The sequence below is a fragment of the Pituophis catenifer genome, unplaced genomic scaffold (genome assembly GCF_029215685.1).
Source record: "Pituophis catenifer annectens isolate HBS135680 unplaced genomic scaffold, rPitCat1.0.hap2 SCAF_3, whole genome shotgun sequence".
NCBI lineage: Eukaryota > Metazoa > Chordata > Lepidosauria > Squamata > Colubridae > Pituophis > Pituophis catenifer.
Window position 1 is genome coordinate 176,226,149 of NW_027256883.1, and position 19,705 is coordinate 176,245,853.

Below are 19,705 nucleotides of genomic sequence, written 5' to 3' on the forward strand. Positions count from 1 at the left end.
TCTGAGAGGGGTGGCTGCTAACTTCCTACAGTAGGATACAAATTAATTAGTTAAATAATCATTTCGATGCCTCTAAGGGTACATTCCTAATCCACTCCTCCTCGGTGTGATAAAAAGATCATAAAAACAATTGACCCAGGCTTCTATTTGCCTAACGAAATAATTCTGGAAGCGTCCGCAATAATGATGAGGCTTCATTTTATGTGCGACCTTTATAACTTTATTTTCGGAAACTTCAAATGAGCACAAAAACAGATGATAAAATGTCCTTTCCCAGCTTTCGTATCTTGTTTCCTGGGGCAACGGAGCGGAGCCACCTGAGAAAACGCTGGGATTGGCAGAGGGACCGGTGTGATTTCAGTTTCGTTTCTTCCTCTTTCAAGTTTTAGCTTCCAAGAGGAGGAGCTGAGGATCGGCACTTACTTCCCCGGGCGAAAGGAAGTGGTGCCAAAATTGCAGGCACCGCCGCCGCCGCCGCTACTTAGGAGCAAGCGAAGGAAAGCGAAGCAGCTCCCGCGAAACGGATCGCCATGCCCAAATTATCCTATAGGGAGACGAGGGACATTGGAGAGCAGTTTTTACAGTTCCTGGCGGATTCTGGCAACCAGAACTTGAACAGCAAGGTTGCCTTGAAGGCTCTGTACAATCAGGAGTTCCGATATCGGTAGGTGATTAAACGCTTTACAAACGGTCTGCAGAGCACTGTGATGTGGCCACTAGCTTTTTCGTAGGAGTGGGTCCCGTTTTCCTCTGGAAGGGGAGTTTAAACCGATTTCTCCTTAACGGTAACCGAAACAGCTCGAAGGCATGAACTTCGCGGGGCGCCGGCTCTCTCTCTCTCTCTCTCTCTTTTTTGGCGCCGCTTAATTCCGGCGCTGCATCAGGTGGGCTCTCGGCGCCATCTCGAAATGAGGCGAGAAGGGACGGAAGTCTTCGATTGCTGTAGATGAGGAACTCACAGCTTTCCATTCAATATTAAATGCTAAAACATTCTTGGTAGGCAGGAAGCCTTAAGCGAAGTAATGATGATTTCGGGAGGAAAGAATACGGAGAGTTAAAGAAAGGTTGGCCTTGCAGAAGATCTGAATGACAATTCAGACTGCGAAGCCTAACTCTGTTTGGTAGGTTGTTTAAAACGAATAAACTGGATTTCGAAAGTTGCCATTGGATAAGCCGCTTTGGGTAGCCTTAGCTAGTATATTTCTCCAGGATGATTTATACTTTCAGCCATGTTGTCTTGTCTTTTTAGTTTCTTTTTAAACAATCCCAAATCCAAGAAGCCTCATTTATCCTTAACTAACTTCCGTTAAAGTAGATGGGTTTGATGTTACAAAAAGACAAGTATGGGATTCTATGGACAATTCTCTTAGAACTTATTCCCAAAGAATTAGACCTAGTTTGAGATGTGTCTCTTCTGGTTATGTATGTTCTGAGGTTGAGTGGAGACCATCTGCCTATTTTCATCTTTGTAACAGTGAATAAACCACATGTAATTTTCATATCTTAAGTAACTTATGAGCAGGCACTGTGGAGGCCTTGGTGCTCTTTCAACTTGTCTGTTTGATGGGGGGCTCTAATTAAAAGACTGCTTTCAATCTTATTTATTTTCCCATTCCAATTTCAATTGTAAGAAAAGAAATCCATGCGCCTTCATCAAACCAGTTCAAAGATATCCCTCCACAAAGAGTGAAGCAGAGTAAAAACAATGGCAATCAAACAATCTGATTTGAAAAATTAGTTGACATGACAAACTGCAAATAGTTTTCCAAGAGCAATTATTTTAACACCCTTGAAAAAGCTGTTTTCCTGCTGTTCTGGAAAGTAGAGAAAATTTTTTGAGAACCAGTAACAGGAAGAGATTCTGCCGCTTATACTGCTGTTCTCAGGCTAGTCCCCAACTTTCCACTTATCTCATCTGCATAACTTGGATTTCTGCTCAGCTTTGCAATTTGCTGTGCATTTCCCCCCCAAAGTTTTCAGTATTGGTAGAGAGGTGAAAATCTTTCAACTAGATTTATTAACCCAAACTGGCCTCAAATGTTCCTCTACTATACTGTTCCAGCATTCAGATTTAAGTCCTAAAGGCTTTTTTAAAAGAACAAGATAAGAATAAGATTCCTGGAATGCCAGAAGTCTCACTAACACATCCAACTTTCCTCGAGGGATACAAGGTCCGACATCCTGGTGATCTGATTGGTTGGCCAGTTTGGGGAAGCTAGCCTAGATCCTTGTTTGTATAAGTGGGTGAGTTACATTGTTAGGCAAAATCAGCCTTTGAAAACAGGATAGCAGAGCTGAAGATCATTATTCAGGAAGTTTAAGGCTGAAGTCAGCAGCTGATGAAGTATTGAGGATTGGGGTTTTTTTAGGTTGCAATTTCCTTGTTTTGTCCACCTGTGACTGGTGAGGCTTCTGTTCTTTGGTTTAGATAAGTTTGTAGAGGGCTTTGTATGGGACATGGAGGAAGGTATAATCCTCAGGGCCTGAGGAAATTAAGCAAATTTGAAATAGGGTTTGATCCTAGTCATATCCAAACAAATGGGAAATGGAGGAGGAGGGTGCAGTCTCCATTTTGTTGATTTACTCCACTAATGGAAGTAGGAACTTGTTTGCTGTAGTAGTTGATATACTGATCAGAAGACTAAATTGTAGGTTTCCTGTAGGCTGCTTGTGATTGCATTGCAGAGGTAAAATCCCTCATTCCATGGTATGCCTTTAATGTTTTGTATCTTGGTTAATCCTTCAGTTTCTCAATAACAAACTATTTCCAAAACTCTCACCAGAAAAACTACTGGGTCTAGTCCAAGCAGACACAAGTCAAGACTTATTGAATGCCCAGGCACAAACACAGAGGCATGCCCCAAATCTCTTCCAAGATTTATATTTGTTAACTTTTTTCTTGATAATTTTTGCCTAAATGATCTAGGACTGTGATGGCGAACTTATGCGTGGTGGCACGCAGAGCCCTCTCTGTGGGCATGTGCGCCATCGCCATCTGTTCTTCTGATTTCTGGCGCGCACATGCACGCCAGCCAGCTGGTCTTTGCGGGTGCTGGAGCACTGCAAAACAGCCTGTGTTGGCCAAAAAACAGGCTGTTTTCTGAGCCGTTTGGGGGCCATTCTCATGCTGTTTTTTGGGCCGAAAATGGCTGGAAAATGCCCCAAAACCGGCCTGAAAGTGGCCAAAAAACAGCCTAAAATGCCTAAAAAGCAGGTATGCACTTGCCGGCCAGCTGGTCTTCGGGTTTCCGGCACATGCACATGTGTGCCCGCGCATTGCAGTTTGGGCACTCGGTGCCGAAAAGGTTCACCATCACTGGTCTAGAGTTAGGCTATCAAAATATTTTTCATCTTTATTTGGACTTGGATTGGATTTTTTCCAGCTATACAACACATGCACTCTGATCTACTACTGAACAAAATGGATTGTGTAATCAAGTTCCTTAACTGCAGACCATAATCAAGGAATTCATATGGTCTTTCATTAATGAAAATCAGGAATTAATGGTCAGAGTTTAAAATCTTGAAAATTGATATTGGAATATCATACTCTAGTCCTCTATTCTTGAAGCTTTTGCATTTGTTTTCTCCAGGCTGTTGTATGATGGGCTAAGAATCTGTTTCTTTGATAGGCCAGCAAGGATGTCTCTAATTTCCCATTTGTTTATGTCTAGTGATAAATAGTCTTAACCACAGAACAATCTCTTACACCCTAAAACAGCAATTCAATCAGAGTTTCTCTTAAATTAAGTCACAGCCATTAACATATTTACTGGGTTCATTAATAGTAACATCATGGGTATTTTTTTTCAAAAAAAAGGTTTTAAAATCTTAAACATTTTGTTACAAACAGCTTGATAATCATGAACACAACTTTAAATTTATTATGTTTGCAATGTCAAGACATGAGATAACAGATCTAGTAACTCACTTCTCTGTAAATTGTACAAACAGAGGTTAGTAAATAGAAACATTGAAATATGGAACAAATACAGTACAGCCAATGAGTCATTTGCAGTATAAAATCCACTGCAGGAGAATAGAAAGTGAAACTTATGTATTTACATAAGAAACTTATGCACTTCTAAGATTGGAAAGCTAGGTTTATGATCCTGAAGTGGGGAGAGTATCAAGTTTTCTACATTGAACTTTATCAGTTTAAATATTTTTGACTACTATGGAAATTTATGTAGCAAATGAAATTGTAATGGAATATGTGATTTTTTTTTTATAATAGGTCAAATAAAATGTTAGAACTGTGAAATTTAAACTACAGTTAAATCTGAGATACAGCAAAAGGAAACTCGAATTGTAAAGCTATTACTTTGGGTTTTGTAATTTAGTAGTTCAGGTTTCTGTCTCATGTTAAATGCATCTATAAAAATCATACCTGGGTGGTTGTTTTTAAAAAATTAAGATGGGAGATTCTTATTGGAGCCACATTTGGAAGGAGTATTTTTCTTCCTAAGGGGAAAAATGTGCTTGCCCTTCCTCAGTGCTGTTAATCCAGAAAACAGCTTTTTACTTGTGCCATGGCAGAAAGAATGGTTTGAAACTTACTGTAATTTTGAAAAATCCTGAGATTTCCAAGAATAACGAAACCCCTCTGAAAAAAGGGAGCTAGAAATCCAAGAGCTAGAACTGATCTGCTCAAAAACAGTGTGTGCTTGTGCAGGTATACCCGCTCCTTTGAAATATTTATCACAGCAATGTATTCTTGTTATTACTAGCTACACTTCGAACCTTGGCCACCTGTTCCTAAACTACTACCTCTGATACTTGGATTTTATACTTACGAGTGTGAAGTATTTGATATCACAAAGACAATGACAGATTACAATATGAATGAAATAGCCCTCACAATTAAATAGAAAATACTTGTTGGTAGAATTCAACCACAAGCATTCTGGTTGAATTTACATAGATTTCTTATTACAGTACTGATATGTATCAAGCAATATCAAGGTTGGCTAAGGCTCTAGTATCAATGGCTACATCCCTCTAAAAGATTGCCATTGAATTGTGATGCTAAATGTAGTATAACATTAATAGCAACTACTATTATTTATTTATTACAATTCTATGCTGCCCATCTTTCTTAATAGGTGACTCAGTGTTACTTAATTAAACTTCTAAAATTTTTAGAATTTTAAGAGTTTTTGTGTTTCCATTTATTTTTAAATTTGTCTTTCCAAATTTTGAATTTACAAAAAATTGGGGAAAGCTTTGCATCCATGTTGCATCCATCCAAAGCAAAGTTTATCAAACAATATTCTTCATATTGATCCATATTTTTTATGTAAATCAGGATTAACTTTTTGTACCGGTTAGTACTTGCTATGTCACATAATATATTGAATAGTTCAAGTAACTGGCATATTTATGTGTAATTAATCCATGTAATAATTCAGTAGATTTGTTATGAGTCTAATATTAAACTTCATTTATGTATGAAGTGCATGTATATATCCTTTAAATTTATTTGTATGTAGCCAAGAAAATACACATGCACACATATTACACATGATAAATTAGAAAAGACCTATGTTGAGTTTGAACTTATTTCCTCACATGCAGTGCTGTTCCTTTCCTAAATCACAGTAGATTTAGCTTTCAGGATCCACTGAGTCTTTGAGCCTCTTAAATTTATTTTATTCATAGGCAGTGTGCTAGCCCTGGAGAAAATACAGCTTTATATTCTAAGTGGCCTTCATCTCTCATTTATTATTCTGATACTTTGTTCTGTGATTGATTGGTATATATTTGGCAAGAGCAAACAAATAGAATTGCCTGTTTGTTCAGTTATATTTCTGTTATGTATCTTAAGTGTTGTGGACTGTTTAGGTTAAGAAATGATTTCTGATCTTCCTCTCAGCAGTAAAGGAGATTGAGAAGTACACAGAGCACCAAAACTGTGAGAACAGATTTTTTTAATATGCGTGTGTGTGTGTGTGTAATCAATATATTTATTTAGTAGTTGAATAAAAGTTATATTCTATTGTCTGGCAGAGATAATATAAAAAGACCCAACTTCTCCAATGTGCTTTATGTGCTGGTGATGTCAAACCGTGCTTTCATCCATGGGGATCATGTGCGATTTTTTCAGGTAAGAGGGTGCACTTGACTTTCTACTTCATTCTTTGATAGTTGATTTTGAACAATTTGGCTTAATGAGTCCTTATGGACTCCAAGGTATTAAAATGAGACTCTTTAGATGTAAGGTCGTCATGGAAATAAACAAAACTGGCTTGTTGATTTGTAGTCTTCTTGTGAATTATTTATACCGGTAACTAATACAAATTTTAACTGGTCATTATAGTAGTACTCAAGTTACAATCACGCCTTCAGCGACTGTTCAAACTTGCGACAGCACTGAATGAGAGGGACTTATGACCATCCTTGTAATTCTTGCTGTTGTAGCATCCTCATGGTTACATGAGTGTGATCCAGATCCTCAGCTCAAGATTACAATAACACAGGGAGCCATGGTCATGTGATCACAATTTCTGACATTCCCTAACAGCTTTCCATAAACAAAATCATTGGGGAAACTGACAGGAAATCAGAAGTCACAGTCACTCGCAGTCCCCATTTAACAACTTGCATGATCCTCACTTAACAATGGCAATCATAATTATTGCCACTAAGCAACATGTTCATGTGACAGCACACTTCATGATCACATCACTTACAATTTTACAATTCCAATCCCAAAGGTCATCACAATTTGAGGAATACCTGTAGTATTCATCTCAGTACTACTGAAATAGGATTCTGAGGTATCAAAAAAAAGTGCTAGGATCAAGGGATAAGGTTAACATGGTGGGGTTCATCTTGGACAAAATAGGAAGAAAAAATAATATAGGACTTTACAGTTTCATGGAATAGAGCCTGAACTAGCCCTGTGTCTGCAGTTTTTGAATTGATTTATTTGTTTTTAAATAAGAAAGCATAGCAAAACTTTTAAAATTCTTGACTAATTTAGAATCAGATTTTACTGAAAATATTTCTAGGTGGTGAAATTCACTTTGTAAATTTCCCTTTGAATTTGACATGTTATTTGTTTCAGAATAAGTGGTGAATAAGAATAAGGGTGAACAGCTTTCTGTGAACATTTTTCCAATACTTTGTTGGAAGCCTTTTTTTCTACGGGTTTTTTTTTTTTTTTTTTTTTTTTTGCTTCTCTATAGGGGAAGAAGAAACTAAAGCTTATTGATCAATATTGGAAACCAAAAGCTGATACTGGAGCTGAAGACCATTCTACCCCAAATGAAAACACATTCAATAATCCACTCCCCCCTGGAGCACGAGTTAAGCGTAGGTATGTAATGCAAAGTTGGATGATGTAATTGTAAAAGCTTAAGGGGACTTAATGTTCCATGTATTCTCAGAATGTTTGCTCCTATGTTGTAAATGAAAAGTTTGAGCCTTAGCATTATTTTCAAAAATTGTGAATTCTAAGCTTCATTTAGGAAAAAAAAGTGTTCCAACTCTTGTAAATGCAAGTGAAAAAAACCTCTCTTAGGCCAAGAAAAAAGCAGAATTTGATTTTGTCTGGATTTTTCTCTTTTCATTTTTAAAGGCCAAGATGCTGAATGCATCCTAAATCCTGCTGCTCATTAAATGTCCAAACTAGGTTTTTGAGCCTCACTGCACCTCTGCTTTGGGAGGAACATACATTCATGTATGTATCTTCCATATATTTTAAAAACCTCTATTTTTAATTGGAGAGGTTGGTTGATCATCATGATCTTTGTGCATTACATGCATGGATTTTGCATCTCTGAAAAATCCTTTCTTGGAACCTATACTAGATAAGACATTTATGCAAATGTACCCCATCTTCATATAATCATAGGCAGGTCTCCCACTTTTCTCCCCAATTTGTTTCTAAAAATCACAACATCATGATAATATTTACTATTGTCTAAAAGATTTTTGTCTAATTTTATCTAAAAGAATGATGGAAATTGTTCACAATGAGTCATCAACTATTCTGGTCCACCCCATCTTATACTACTAGATGTTTTATAGGGGGAAATGCAGTTTAGTACAGAAAAGCAGATTCAGTCTGTTTTGTGTGGCTTTTGAAAACCAAAAGCAAACTCATATGTGAATACTGGTGGCTATTTTAAAAGGAGGAGCATGATCCACCTCACCAAGTCTCATCTCCACTTTGTAGATTACAAAGTGCAGCCATGAGAGTGGCATAAGATCAAAATAACAGATTTGGAAAGGCTTGTGAATCGTTTGTATTAAGGGCTGTGATAAGGCTTACTGGGGTTTTTTCCCCCTACCCCTTAAAGTCTACACGAACAAGCTCCTCTTATGTTATTGGCAAAAATATTATGATCCCAGCCTCTATGCTGACCTTCCCTATCACAATGCCCTCCAAATTTATTGTAATTTAACTCCTGGAATCCCTTGCCAGCTAGATTGTGGGAAAAGATTTGCAAAACATTGGAAGCATCAAGTTGGGAAAGATTTAGTCTTTCATTGACTTGGACAACCGTGTTTTGTGGATTAATGAACCATTGTGTTAAATCCAAGCAAAGCTTACTAGCATTATTAGAGAGAATCACTAATATCTGTAATTCAACACACCTGAAAGAGCACATCCACTAACTCAACCTTCTGATGTCTTATATTAATTCAAATGTAATTTGTCAAAAAAGGGTAGAATGCTAAAGGATAAGGTACATAATATTTTATTTCAGATTTGAAATTCATCATTTATATATTGATATTTCAGCCTGAGTATATCTACCGGTATATGTTATCTACCTGTATTAACTTTTATCTAGTTTTGATAAGACTCTAAAGTAGCTTTTCTCTTGTTAGGTTAGATTTGGCTTGGCACAAACAAAGATTCTTAGATAAATTCTTATGTTGAAATGACAAAATAAGAGACAGGTCTCAGCAAGCCTCCAGACTCATGAAGTCCTTTTAAAATCATCATGAAAACCACAAGTGTCTTGCCACAGGATATGTGAACAAGTATTTTTGTAATTTCTTATCTATTATGAGCTGTGTTTCCTGCTTATGTAACCAAGTGAAACTCAGAAACCTACTGAATATACTTGCTTGAATATGCATTCAGGGTTCTTCCATCCTTATGGGAGGACCCACTTTTATCCAGACCTGAATAAACAAGTCCATTTTTTCTTTCTAAGTCACATGTTTATATGTTGCCTTAAATTATAGCTTTCCCCATTTCCTGTTCTCAGTTTGTTATATAACAGTTCTTATTGCCGTCATCTTGCCAATATGCCATCTTGAAGATGATGACAGTTAAGTTTTTATTTTAAAAAAAATCTTGAGATTTAATTTTCTTAATATTCTATTTTCTGTTCTATAGTTGCTATTTTAGTATTACTCATATCTTCTGAAAATGTAAAACCATTACTATGGAACAATTAAACAGAATCCTGAATGGGTGCATGTGGTATTAGAAATTGTGGGAAGTCTGATTCCTCAGTTTCTTTATTCCAGATCAAAATTTGTATCCGATAAGAACGGTGTGAAAATTACTTCAGAGCATGATAAACCAAATGGTAAAATCCGATTCGACGTTTCTCCGAAGCAGCGTGTGACTATTAAAATTGAGGTGAAGAACTATGGAACAAATGAAATTATGCTGGAAAGGTACAGACTGACGAAACGTTGTGAATTCACTTTTGTAGTTCCTGAAGAAACTTTGCCTGTGAAACTACCACCAGGTAATATATTTATAAATTTGTTTTACAATATGTGACCCACACCAACTCTTAAGTAATTTCTTATTTTCACCAAAACTAAAAGCTTTTTTTATTCTGGGATATAATGTAAGTATGGGAAGATACAATACTAGAAAGAAGCATCTTTATCTTTAAACTAGTTAACTAAATAAATATAAATGGATTTGTTGGTAACTTTAGAGAATATGCATTGTATATTCTGCAAATTCCATATTCTTAATTTCAAATCTAGTGTTAGAAAATTAATGCAGAAGAGAGTCTTCTTCCTTGCTGTTTTGTAAATGTAAAGAAGTTTCCTTGTCTTTAGGGTCAGTCCTAGAAATCCCAATCACTTGTGAGGTACCGGACTATGGCTTCTTCCATGTTACCATGCAGTTTGATTTCACCAGTGAACAGACTGGGGAATTCCACATTGGACGTTTTGTGCAGGCTGTTGCCAATACCGAATTAGCAAAACAACTTGGTCCCTCAGAACCTTATCAGCCTTATCAAGCCAAACTGCACAAACCACAGTTCAGATCTATAGAAGATGGCTTTCCACCACCAAACGAGTACGTGAGGATTCTGCTAATTTTCTCCCTTTACTCTTCCTCTTTTTTTCCTGGACATATTGTCTCGGTATCATATTTTTCCTCCAACTCCTTTTTCTGAATTCTGTCCTTAGCCACTGCCTTTTCCCCCCCTATTACCATATAACTATGTTTTGCTGATCTATTTTGCAATCCTTTATTATGGGATTTTCTTTTTTCTTTTTTGTCCTGTGTGCCATTTTCAATTGATGCAGTTGGCTACATGGATTAGAAATAGCAATAGCACTTAGACTTCTATACCGACTCATAGTGCTTTACAGCTCTCTCTGAGCAGTTTACAGTGTCAGCATATTGTCCCCAACAATCTGGGTCCTCATTTTACCAACCTCGGAAGAATAGAACACTGACTCAGCATGAGCCCCTTCAGGATTGAACTCCTGGCAGTGGGCAGAGTTAACCTACAATACTGCATCTATCCACTGTGCCACCACGGCTTCATTAGCCATACCAGGACTATTTATTTATTTATTTATTTAATTATTTAATTAATTAATTAATTAATTAATTAATTAATATAATTTGTATGCTGCCCTATCTCCATAGGACTCAGGGCGGCTCACAACAAATAAAAACAAACCCAATAAAACATAAAATACATAAATATGCATACATAAAATACATAAATGTATAAATATATAATTTAAACATATATTAAAACCCATTAAAATAATCAAAAAACTCCTCAGTCCAGGCTGGGCGATGTGAACAGCCATGTTTTTAATTCGCGGCAGAAGGTACGAAGGTCAGGAGCCAACCGAAGCCCCAGGGGGAGTTGATTCCGAAGAGTGGGCGCGCCCACAGAGAAAACTCTACCCCTGGGGGCCACCAGCCGACATTGTCTAGCGGACGGCACCCGGAGAAGGCCCTCCCTGTGAGAACGCATTGGGCGATGGGAAGCCGTTGCTGGCTGCAGATGGTCCGACAAGTATCCTGGGCCTAAGCCATGTGGGGCTTTATAGTAGGACTGGTAGGACTAGCCATACTATTTTAGTTTTCTACATCATTTAGTACTGTATAGGTGCTAAATAAACTTTGAGAAAAAGACTGGACCCCAAAGACCCCCTCATAAAGACTGGAGCTAGATGGGTTTCAGCCAAAACTATTAATTACTGTTTGTTATATTTATGGAACCTTGAGAGTTTTAATCTTTTTCATTTTCATTCTCCGAAGCCTTACTTGAAATTGGTTTTTGATATTCCAAAAATTTACAGGAACTGGCTAAGGATAGCTAATGTGTACCAACATAAGAGGAGGAAAATATTCTGGAATGTATGAAAAAATACTAAATATTTTTTCCCCCAAAAGTTCTGTGTTGATTGTTTTTTTAGTCCTATCTTGCAGCCCAGATTAATTGCATGCAATGTAAACTATTTAATTATACTAATTTATATAGTTAATCAAAATTAGATAAATTAAAACAGCAAGGTTACAATTATAATAATTTCTTGACACTTAGAGAGACCAAACTTTTCCCATATTTGTATTATGGTAATTCTTATATGTAAATCATTGTATGTGCAAATTAATATTAGCTATTGATGGAACTAATATCTGAAGTAGTGATTTGACTATTTCTCACATTTTCCTTCTAATGGTATATTCTGGTTATCTGGGTTGGCCTTTATTGAATTTTTAGATAAGGATGAACAATGTTTGAAGGGGAAACCACTTTTAATTTTTAAATGTTTTATCTCCAATGCCCAAAGACATGGAAGAATGGCAAACTCAGCAGAGGGCACCAAGATTTTCCCCCTATTTGGGGAAGCGGTTTAAAGATGAAAAAAGGATAAAATATCTGTGTTTTTTCATATTTTGTCATCAAAATTTAGTGACACAGTTTAAGACATGGTCTAAAAATTGAAAATTATTTTCCTTGTTATGAACATCTCTGATTAACATGCAACTTTGTGCTTGTCTTGTGTTTTCAGCACTTTGTGCAGAGAATTGGAGCAGAAACCTTTAAATCAGTACAAATACCCAAGCGATCTGAAGGACTTGATTGTATACTTGAATGAAGGCAATGCTCCTAATGATGGCACCAGTGACAAGATTGAACATCTAGAGTAAGTTTCTACTAAGCAAGAAATTTTCATTCTCTTCACTTTCCACTCACTTCTTTGTCCTAAGGAAGAGAGATATACCCATCATGTTACTACAGCATATTGATTTAATAATTAAAGTATGTAATTACAATTAGCAAATCCTAGACAAAAACCTTGCTTGACCATGAACTCATGGTGAGTTTAGCCCAGTTGCTATCATTCTGACCTTGTTTTTCACATGATTGTTCATGTTTTGATAGTACAATAAGGGAAAATGTTTATATTTGTTGACTTGAGTTCCCAGAGGTATATAAAAAAGTATTTTTGTCTTCCTGATTAATGCCCTCAAGATTCATCGTGATATATCATTACCCCTGCCGCCTATTTTGGCTGCAGATAATAGGATTTGTAAGGAAAGACTAGTGTCGGAATTAATGTGCGACTTCATAAATATTTGTTCTTAAATATCATTTTTTCTTACATTTCCTGGTTTAGACCAGCCTTGAGATAGCTAATATGGCACTTGTGAGTAACAATGTGGAGTGACAATGAAACGGAAAAAAAAAAGAGGAAAAATCTTCATAGACTTTTAAAAGGAAAAAATGATAGCTAGGCCTGAATATTGGGTTGAAACGGACAAAGTAAAATTTACCAGAGAGCAATTTAAATTCCTGCTTCTGGTGATAAAAAAAAATATTAAAGAGTGGGAGCAGTCTGGCTTTATAATAGCAAGTGTGAAAGGAATATGGGTACTGTAGTATATGACAAGTTAAATGTAACCCGTCAGTGTGATGCAGCTGATAAAAATGCCAGAGAGCTTCAAACAGAGGACTGGATAATCACCAGCTTGAAATAAAGCTTGAAATGCTTTAGCAGAAAGCAGGGGCTTGGACTATATTACCTCTGAAGTGCCTTCCATCTCTTATGGAAATGAAAAAGTCAGCATGCTGCAAATCAAGATATTTTTAGAAAGTAAAAATGAGAAGGGCTACAAATGATGCTGTCCTTGGCAACAGGTCCTTCAGTTGTTTTTTTTAAAATGAAAATAAGCTGGGATGAGAGGGGGAAGGTAGAGTGGAAAGGAACAAACAGATCCATTCACCTTTGGGTACATTAATCACAGCAGCTATTTTGTGGATAAGGATGCCTCCCTTCTTTTCATGGGAAACAATAAAAATACGGCAATGTGTAGAATTTTGGAAACAAATCAAACAATTTCATCACCGTTTCTATTTCCCTGGAAGTGTTTAAAACTCACAGTGCTCCTGTTTTGAACTCTGTTTCAAATTCAAAGCTTACTTCCAGTAAGGTCAGAACAGTGGCTGTTCTGAATTCCGATTGGGTTCACAGTTCAATCTCAGGATGTTTTGCAGAGTCTGAACAGCCATTTGGTGAAGCACCTATAGCTTGCTTTGAAATTCCAAACATGGGCAAGGAAGATTGCTTATCAAAAAAAACCCCAAAACAACCACCTGTGTATTTATATCCTGCCTTGTAAAAACAAGTCCTTACAATGGACATCACTTCATTTTGATTTTATTGTTGTTAATATTTGTATACACCTCTGTATACAAATATTAACATTTATAACATGATGGCTCAGTGGCTAAGATGCGAAGCTTGTCGATCGAAAGGTCGGCAGTTCAAGTTCGAATCCCTAGTGCCGCATAACGGGGTGAGCTCCCGTTACTTCTTCCAGCTTCTGCCAACCTAGCAGTTCGAAAGCACATAAAAAATGCAAGTGGAAAAATAGGAACAACCTTTGGTGGGAAGGTAACAGTGTTCCGTGCGCCTTTGGCGTTTAGTCATGCCGGCCACATGACCACGGAGATGTCTTCAGACAGCGCTGGGTCTTCGGCTTTGAAACTGAATTTATGTGCGAGGGGAACCTTTACCTTTACCTTTACCTTTAGATATTTCAAATGTTGAGATGTTTAAAGGGATCAGCATTGTTCAACAAGAGATTAAGAACATTGAAACTAGTAGCTGAGCAGCCTGAGAGATAGTTGTGTATGTTCAGACTTGACCTTTTTTGACCGACAGGCCTTTTATCATCTCTTGGAATACCAAGAAGCTGTTGGGTAATGTGGGCCCACTTTTGTTACAGCCCAATTTGTGTCACCTTTTATTCTTTTTCATTGTGTTTTTGATGTTTTACTTGCCAACTGCCCAGAAATATTGGGAGTCATATTGGGCACAAATTTAATAAATAAACAAATCTAAAACAAGATAATATATTGTACTTTGGCCAATATTAACAAATCACATTAAACTGAGCTAGCTACCAACTCTTTTTAAACAGCAGCATTGGTTTGTCTTGGCCTAGTGCCAGTTTTTTTTAGCTTTCTTCAAATATTAGGAAGTTCAGATAGCTCTGTCTGCATGGAAAGGAAGAATTCAAATGCAGAAAGGAGGAGCAATATAATCAGGGTCATCCAAATAAATATTTGGATATTTTAAAGCAGGAATATGTTGTGGTTTTGTCTCTCCCTTCCTACCAAATATTATAATAAAACTCTCATCTCTGATGGAAAGAAAGGTGATGCCTGTTGGGGTGAGCAGATTAAATTTGATAGAATACTACCATACCATATACTTCCAAACAGGAGCAGTCTGGAAGCCCCCTTGCAATTTGACAATTATTCTGAGAAGTTTTGTCTGCTTCTTCACTTGGAAGAGATCCAAATGGAGGTGGACATCCATCGATATGATATGCAGAATGTTAGCATGTTTAGAGACAAAGTCAATAAGAGACTCCTTGTTCTAAAGGTGAGTAACTTATAGTCTAGAGCCTGAAAGAAACCCTATTCTGTGAATGCAATAGTTAGAACATAGCTGCTAAACCTCAGCCCTTTCCCTTGCCATTCTTAGTTGCTCCTGATTTGCAGATGGTAGGAATGGGAGAGTGGTGCAGGGGCAATGGATTATATTTATAAAACCATGGGTCAGTTTTAAGGGGAAAAAATTAGGAACATCAAAAAACAATAAAAAATAGAGAAAAATACAAGCTCAATCTCCCACAAAATAAAAATCAAAGTTGCTTGCTTGAAATAGCCTCTCAAAATTACTATCTCAAAGGTTAATTTCCATGAAATAACAAAACTGCATATAAAATATGTCAAAGTTTATTTTACTAAAGAAAATGCAGGTAATGTCTCCTAAATATGTGCTTTTATATTCTTTCTTTCTCTCTCTGTCTCTCATTCTCTTCCCCCCTCCCTCCCTCCCTCTGCATGAACACTCCTGTATACATTTCCTACTTATTTGTATGTATCCTGAATCTTGGCATGCCCACCATCTCCCCTTTGTCTCCTTCACATGCCACTGCTAGTACTTTTCAACAATTTAGATTCACCTTTTCATCCCTGCAAAGTTCTGTACATACAAGTTAAAGCATTTCATTTGAATAAAAATATTCTTCAATTGGAACTCAAAAGCAAACTTCATGGAAAATTGAGATCTAGAGTGATCAAGGTATAAAGCAAAGGACCTGAGCCCAAACTGCTCTATTACAATAACAGTGCACCCATTCATCAGCTTCTTGCTCTAAGAAACCAAACCAGTGATGTGCCATTGCAGCATAAAGGCAAAAGAAATTTAAGACTAGGCCTTGAGTCTTAGAGTTGTTTTTAGTTCAGTAGTTGTATTTCTTCAGGATTGAGGGCTTTTTTAGTATGTGTGCTTAAAGTATGTTATACAAGCTAGATCTTTGAAATTGGCTGCAAGCATTAAGAGTGAATTAGTCTGGATGAAGCATAACAGTTGGATACTAAATTGTACAGATAGCTTTAGCTGTACAATTGTACATATAACTAATGTCATTGTAGCAAATCAGATTGCACATACAGTATTATTTATACTCACCAGCTGTTGAAAATTAACTTTAGGTCATGTAGATGAGAATAAGGAGAAGTAAAAGTAAAATGCATGCTGAAAGAGAATGAGAGAGGGAAGAGAATGCTGAAACTCTAGGAGAAAAAAAAATGGCAGCAAAAAAGTTTAAAAAATATCAATAAAAGGAAAACACTAGCCATATTTAAACCGTCACTCTTAATATGTTTTAACTTCTAAATTCAAAATTGTGAATGAATTATGATGAAAGAGTTTAGGAAGATTCCCTGCCCCAGCCCACTCAAATGTCTCAGTTGCACATTTGCTATGCAAATAGCAAATATTATACGACTTAAATTCATTTGTTCCAGCAGAAGCAATTGATTGTCTGTAACAAGACATTCAATTCGCTATTCCAGAGGTTTGTTACTCGGCATGAGAATTAAAAAGTCTGTGCTTCAGATTGGTCTGATTTTTTGTTCTAGGTGCCTGGTGTGGCAGAGAACCGGCCTTCCGTGTTGAGAGGTGACCATCTGTTTGTTAGCTTGGCTGACGGACAACCAAAATACGCAGTTACCTTCTATAAAGGTTATGTCCATGCTGTGGAGTTGGATAAAGTAAAGCTGGGGTTTTCTGAAAAGTGAGTACTTCAGTTTCAGCCTACGGTTAGATTTTTTTTTTTTTTTTATGAGAACAAGATTGAGATAATTGGTTCCTAATCCAGCATGGATAGTTATGTAAGGTTTAGGTAGGAATAGTATTTAATAGGTATAATTTAATAGAGTATGATTTAAATTGTGCATATTAAATTAAAAATATTCAGAAATTGACAATGTTAGATTATGGGGATGTTCATTGCCTTAAACTTAATGTCTGCTGTACAGTTTAGTTGCTCGACAATTTAATATTATTGATAATCAAGTGTATGGGAAAGTTCAGCCTTGTTTAACTTGGTATTCTCTGTGTTGAAACTTAAATTTCAGAATTCCAACCAGAATTCTTTCTGGTAGCAAACTGCGGGAAGGCTATAACAAGAGATTACCGAATCTTGTATAAAGTACCCTGTTTCCCCGAAAATAAGACATTCCCCAATAGTAAGCCCAATCGGGTTTTTGAGTGCATGTGCTAAAATAAACCTCCCCCAAAGTAAGCCCTCCCCGAAAATATTTAAATGCAGAGCTGGAAATCAGGTAAGATGGCAAGAGGAGCCCCATTTTGGTCCACGCACCCCAAAATAATAAGACCTCCCTGAAAATAAGGCCAAGTGCTTATTTCGGGGTTCAAAAAAATATCAGACCGTCTTATTTTCGGGGAAACACGGTACTTATCTGTGGAATAGAGAGCTCAGCAGTTTGAGAAGCACAGCTATGAAGCAAGTTACGTTAGGTCAAGATTATTTTGAAAGATGGGCAAGACTAAGGAAAAACGAACAAGTGTGATCATGTAGAAGAAAATCATGAGGCTCCAAATTTAGGAAAGGTGGCCATGAGGTTGGAATAAGACCAGGGAAAAAAACCAAGCTACTCCTAGTTGAGTAGGAGTACTCAAGTACTCCTACTTGAAATGATGGTGCAGATTGAGTATTGCATGTTTAGCCTTAGGCTAGCAATGTCATGTTCTTCAATCATCCATCAGCCTCCTTTTCTTTTCTTTTCCTAGATTACTAAATAAATTTGTCGATAACATGAAGTTTGATGTGGAATTTACTTTCAATCGTCTGCCCTTACGCCTTCAGCATCGGGCTGTTACTCTTGCCCAGAAGATGCAACTGTCCCATATGCTCTTCCCATGCTTCTCTTACAAGAAATCTCTCCTGTCTACTAGTCAGGAACTCTGGTGAGTAGGAACAAGAAAGGAGGGAGAGAATGCCAATAGGCAAGGGGAACAGGAGAACACTGCTGAATGAACTGGTCAAATAGTCCAGCTTTCTCTTGCCACAATGAGCCAAATTCTGTGGTAAACTGAGAAAAAGCTTTCACTTATGTTCCATAGCAGATGGTTCACGAATTACAAATAGTTGTCACACCACTGGTGTTCTCTTTGATAGCCTTGTGAAATTCCTTTTAGAACTTGTGTTACATCATGAAACTTATAGAAGCAATGTTTTTAGCTGAATAATGTAACAAGCAGAATATTTACTTTTATCCATTCTAAATATCGGCTTCATTGGATAACTCTGGATTCTAATATTTTGAATGAGGGAGGATTTGCTTTTCCTACCTCACTCATAATTTTATGAACTTACATAGTTCCAGGGTGGATTTGATTTAAATCGAGTTGATTTAAATCACAATTTAAATCATGATTTAAATCACTAGTAAAAAGGCTTGATTTAAATCAACACGATTTAAATCATAATTTTTAAAGAGCAACTGTCATCTCTGCTACTTCTTTGACCCACTGTTGACTCACCGCTAGTCCCAGTGTTGCAGAATATACAGCCTCATGCTACATAACTAAGCTCCATTTCATGCTGAATAAACTAAATTATTTATGTATCTTAAATAGAAAACTATCTTACGATAGATTTTTACCCCAAAAGTTTTTTATTAAAATAAATTCGATAAAAATAAAAAAAATCCGATTTAAATAAAAAAAATCTGATTTTTTTGATTTTTAAAAAAAAATCATTGATTTTTATCCACTCTGTATAGTTCTCTTCCCTCCTGGCTCCAGTAACTTCTGGCTTTTGTCCAAATTAAAAATAACAGCGATTTTAGGGAAATTGTTTCACCTTAACAAAACCAGGGCAAGGGATAGGTGTCTTTTTCTCTTCCATAACATTTTTTGAAGTGTGGTTACTGGACTGCTATATTGTACATGGAGTTTCAGCGGTGATTACTTCATAAATTTCTGCAAATACATTGTGATGTTGCTTGTTTTCTGTTTCTTTGTCAATATGGAATCTACCTTTTACACAGCAGTAATATATTGGTCAGTATTTTCCGTGCCTTTACAGTCTAAGATATTCTTAGGTTGGTCTTATCTGCTCCTAAAATACAACCTAAGATACTTTGTCTTATACTGATATACTTTGTCACTTACTACTAGTTCAGATCCCATTGGCTTTAATATAAAAGCAGGATTTTTTGCCCCCTTATGCACCAATTCTCATGTAATAAGTGAAACTTCATAATTGTAAAAAATAGATAATGACTTGCAATACAATTACTTACTTAACAGCCTTTTAGTCAACAGCTGTTACAACTGCACTGAATGAATGGTACTTATGCTTATTCTATGGTTGTTGTAGTCTCCCCATGGCCATGTGACGAAAATTCAGGCATTTGGCAGCTGGCCTGCATTTATGATTGCAGGAGAACTTAAATTATTCCTTCCTATCTCCTTCCTGCCATTTTGGCCGCGCACTCCACCACCCCTGCTGCACCCATCTGACCTTTGCCAGCTTCCTCCATCTGCTGACAAGGCATAGCCAACCCGGCTCCAGCCCTTCATTTGGCAGCTGCCACATGAGACCTTCTCCCTTAGTTCACACTTAGCCTTC

At 36.8% G+C, this 19,705-nt stretch overlaps 1 protein-coding gene across 1 annotated transcript in view; it reads left to right on the forward strand.

The window, feature by feature from the left end:
* Positions 1 to 530: 530 nt before the first annotated feature.
* The window catches only part of MOV10 (Mov10 RNA helicase), a 33,070-nt gene continuing 13,895 nt past the window's right edge, over positions 531 to 19,705 (forward strand). The window contains exons 1-9 of the mRNA XM_070939836.1: positions 531 to 664; positions 6,010 to 6,106; positions 7,191 to 7,321; positions 9,493 to 9,719; positions 10,045 to 10,288; positions 12,256 to 12,390; positions 14,976 to 15,138; positions 16,686 to 16,840; positions 17,860 to 18,036. Coding sequence (XP_070795937.1) covers positions 531 to 664; positions 6,010 to 6,106; positions 7,191 to 7,321; positions 9,493 to 9,719; positions 10,045 to 10,288; positions 12,256 to 12,390; positions 14,976 to 15,138; positions 16,686 to 16,840; positions 17,860 to 18,036 — 1,463 coding nt within the window. The remainder of the gene's footprint in view (positions 665 to 6,009; positions 6,107 to 7,190; positions 7,322 to 9,492; positions 9,720 to 10,044; positions 10,289 to 12,255; positions 12,391 to 14,975; positions 15,139 to 16,685; positions 16,841 to 17,859; positions 18,037 to 19,705) is intronic.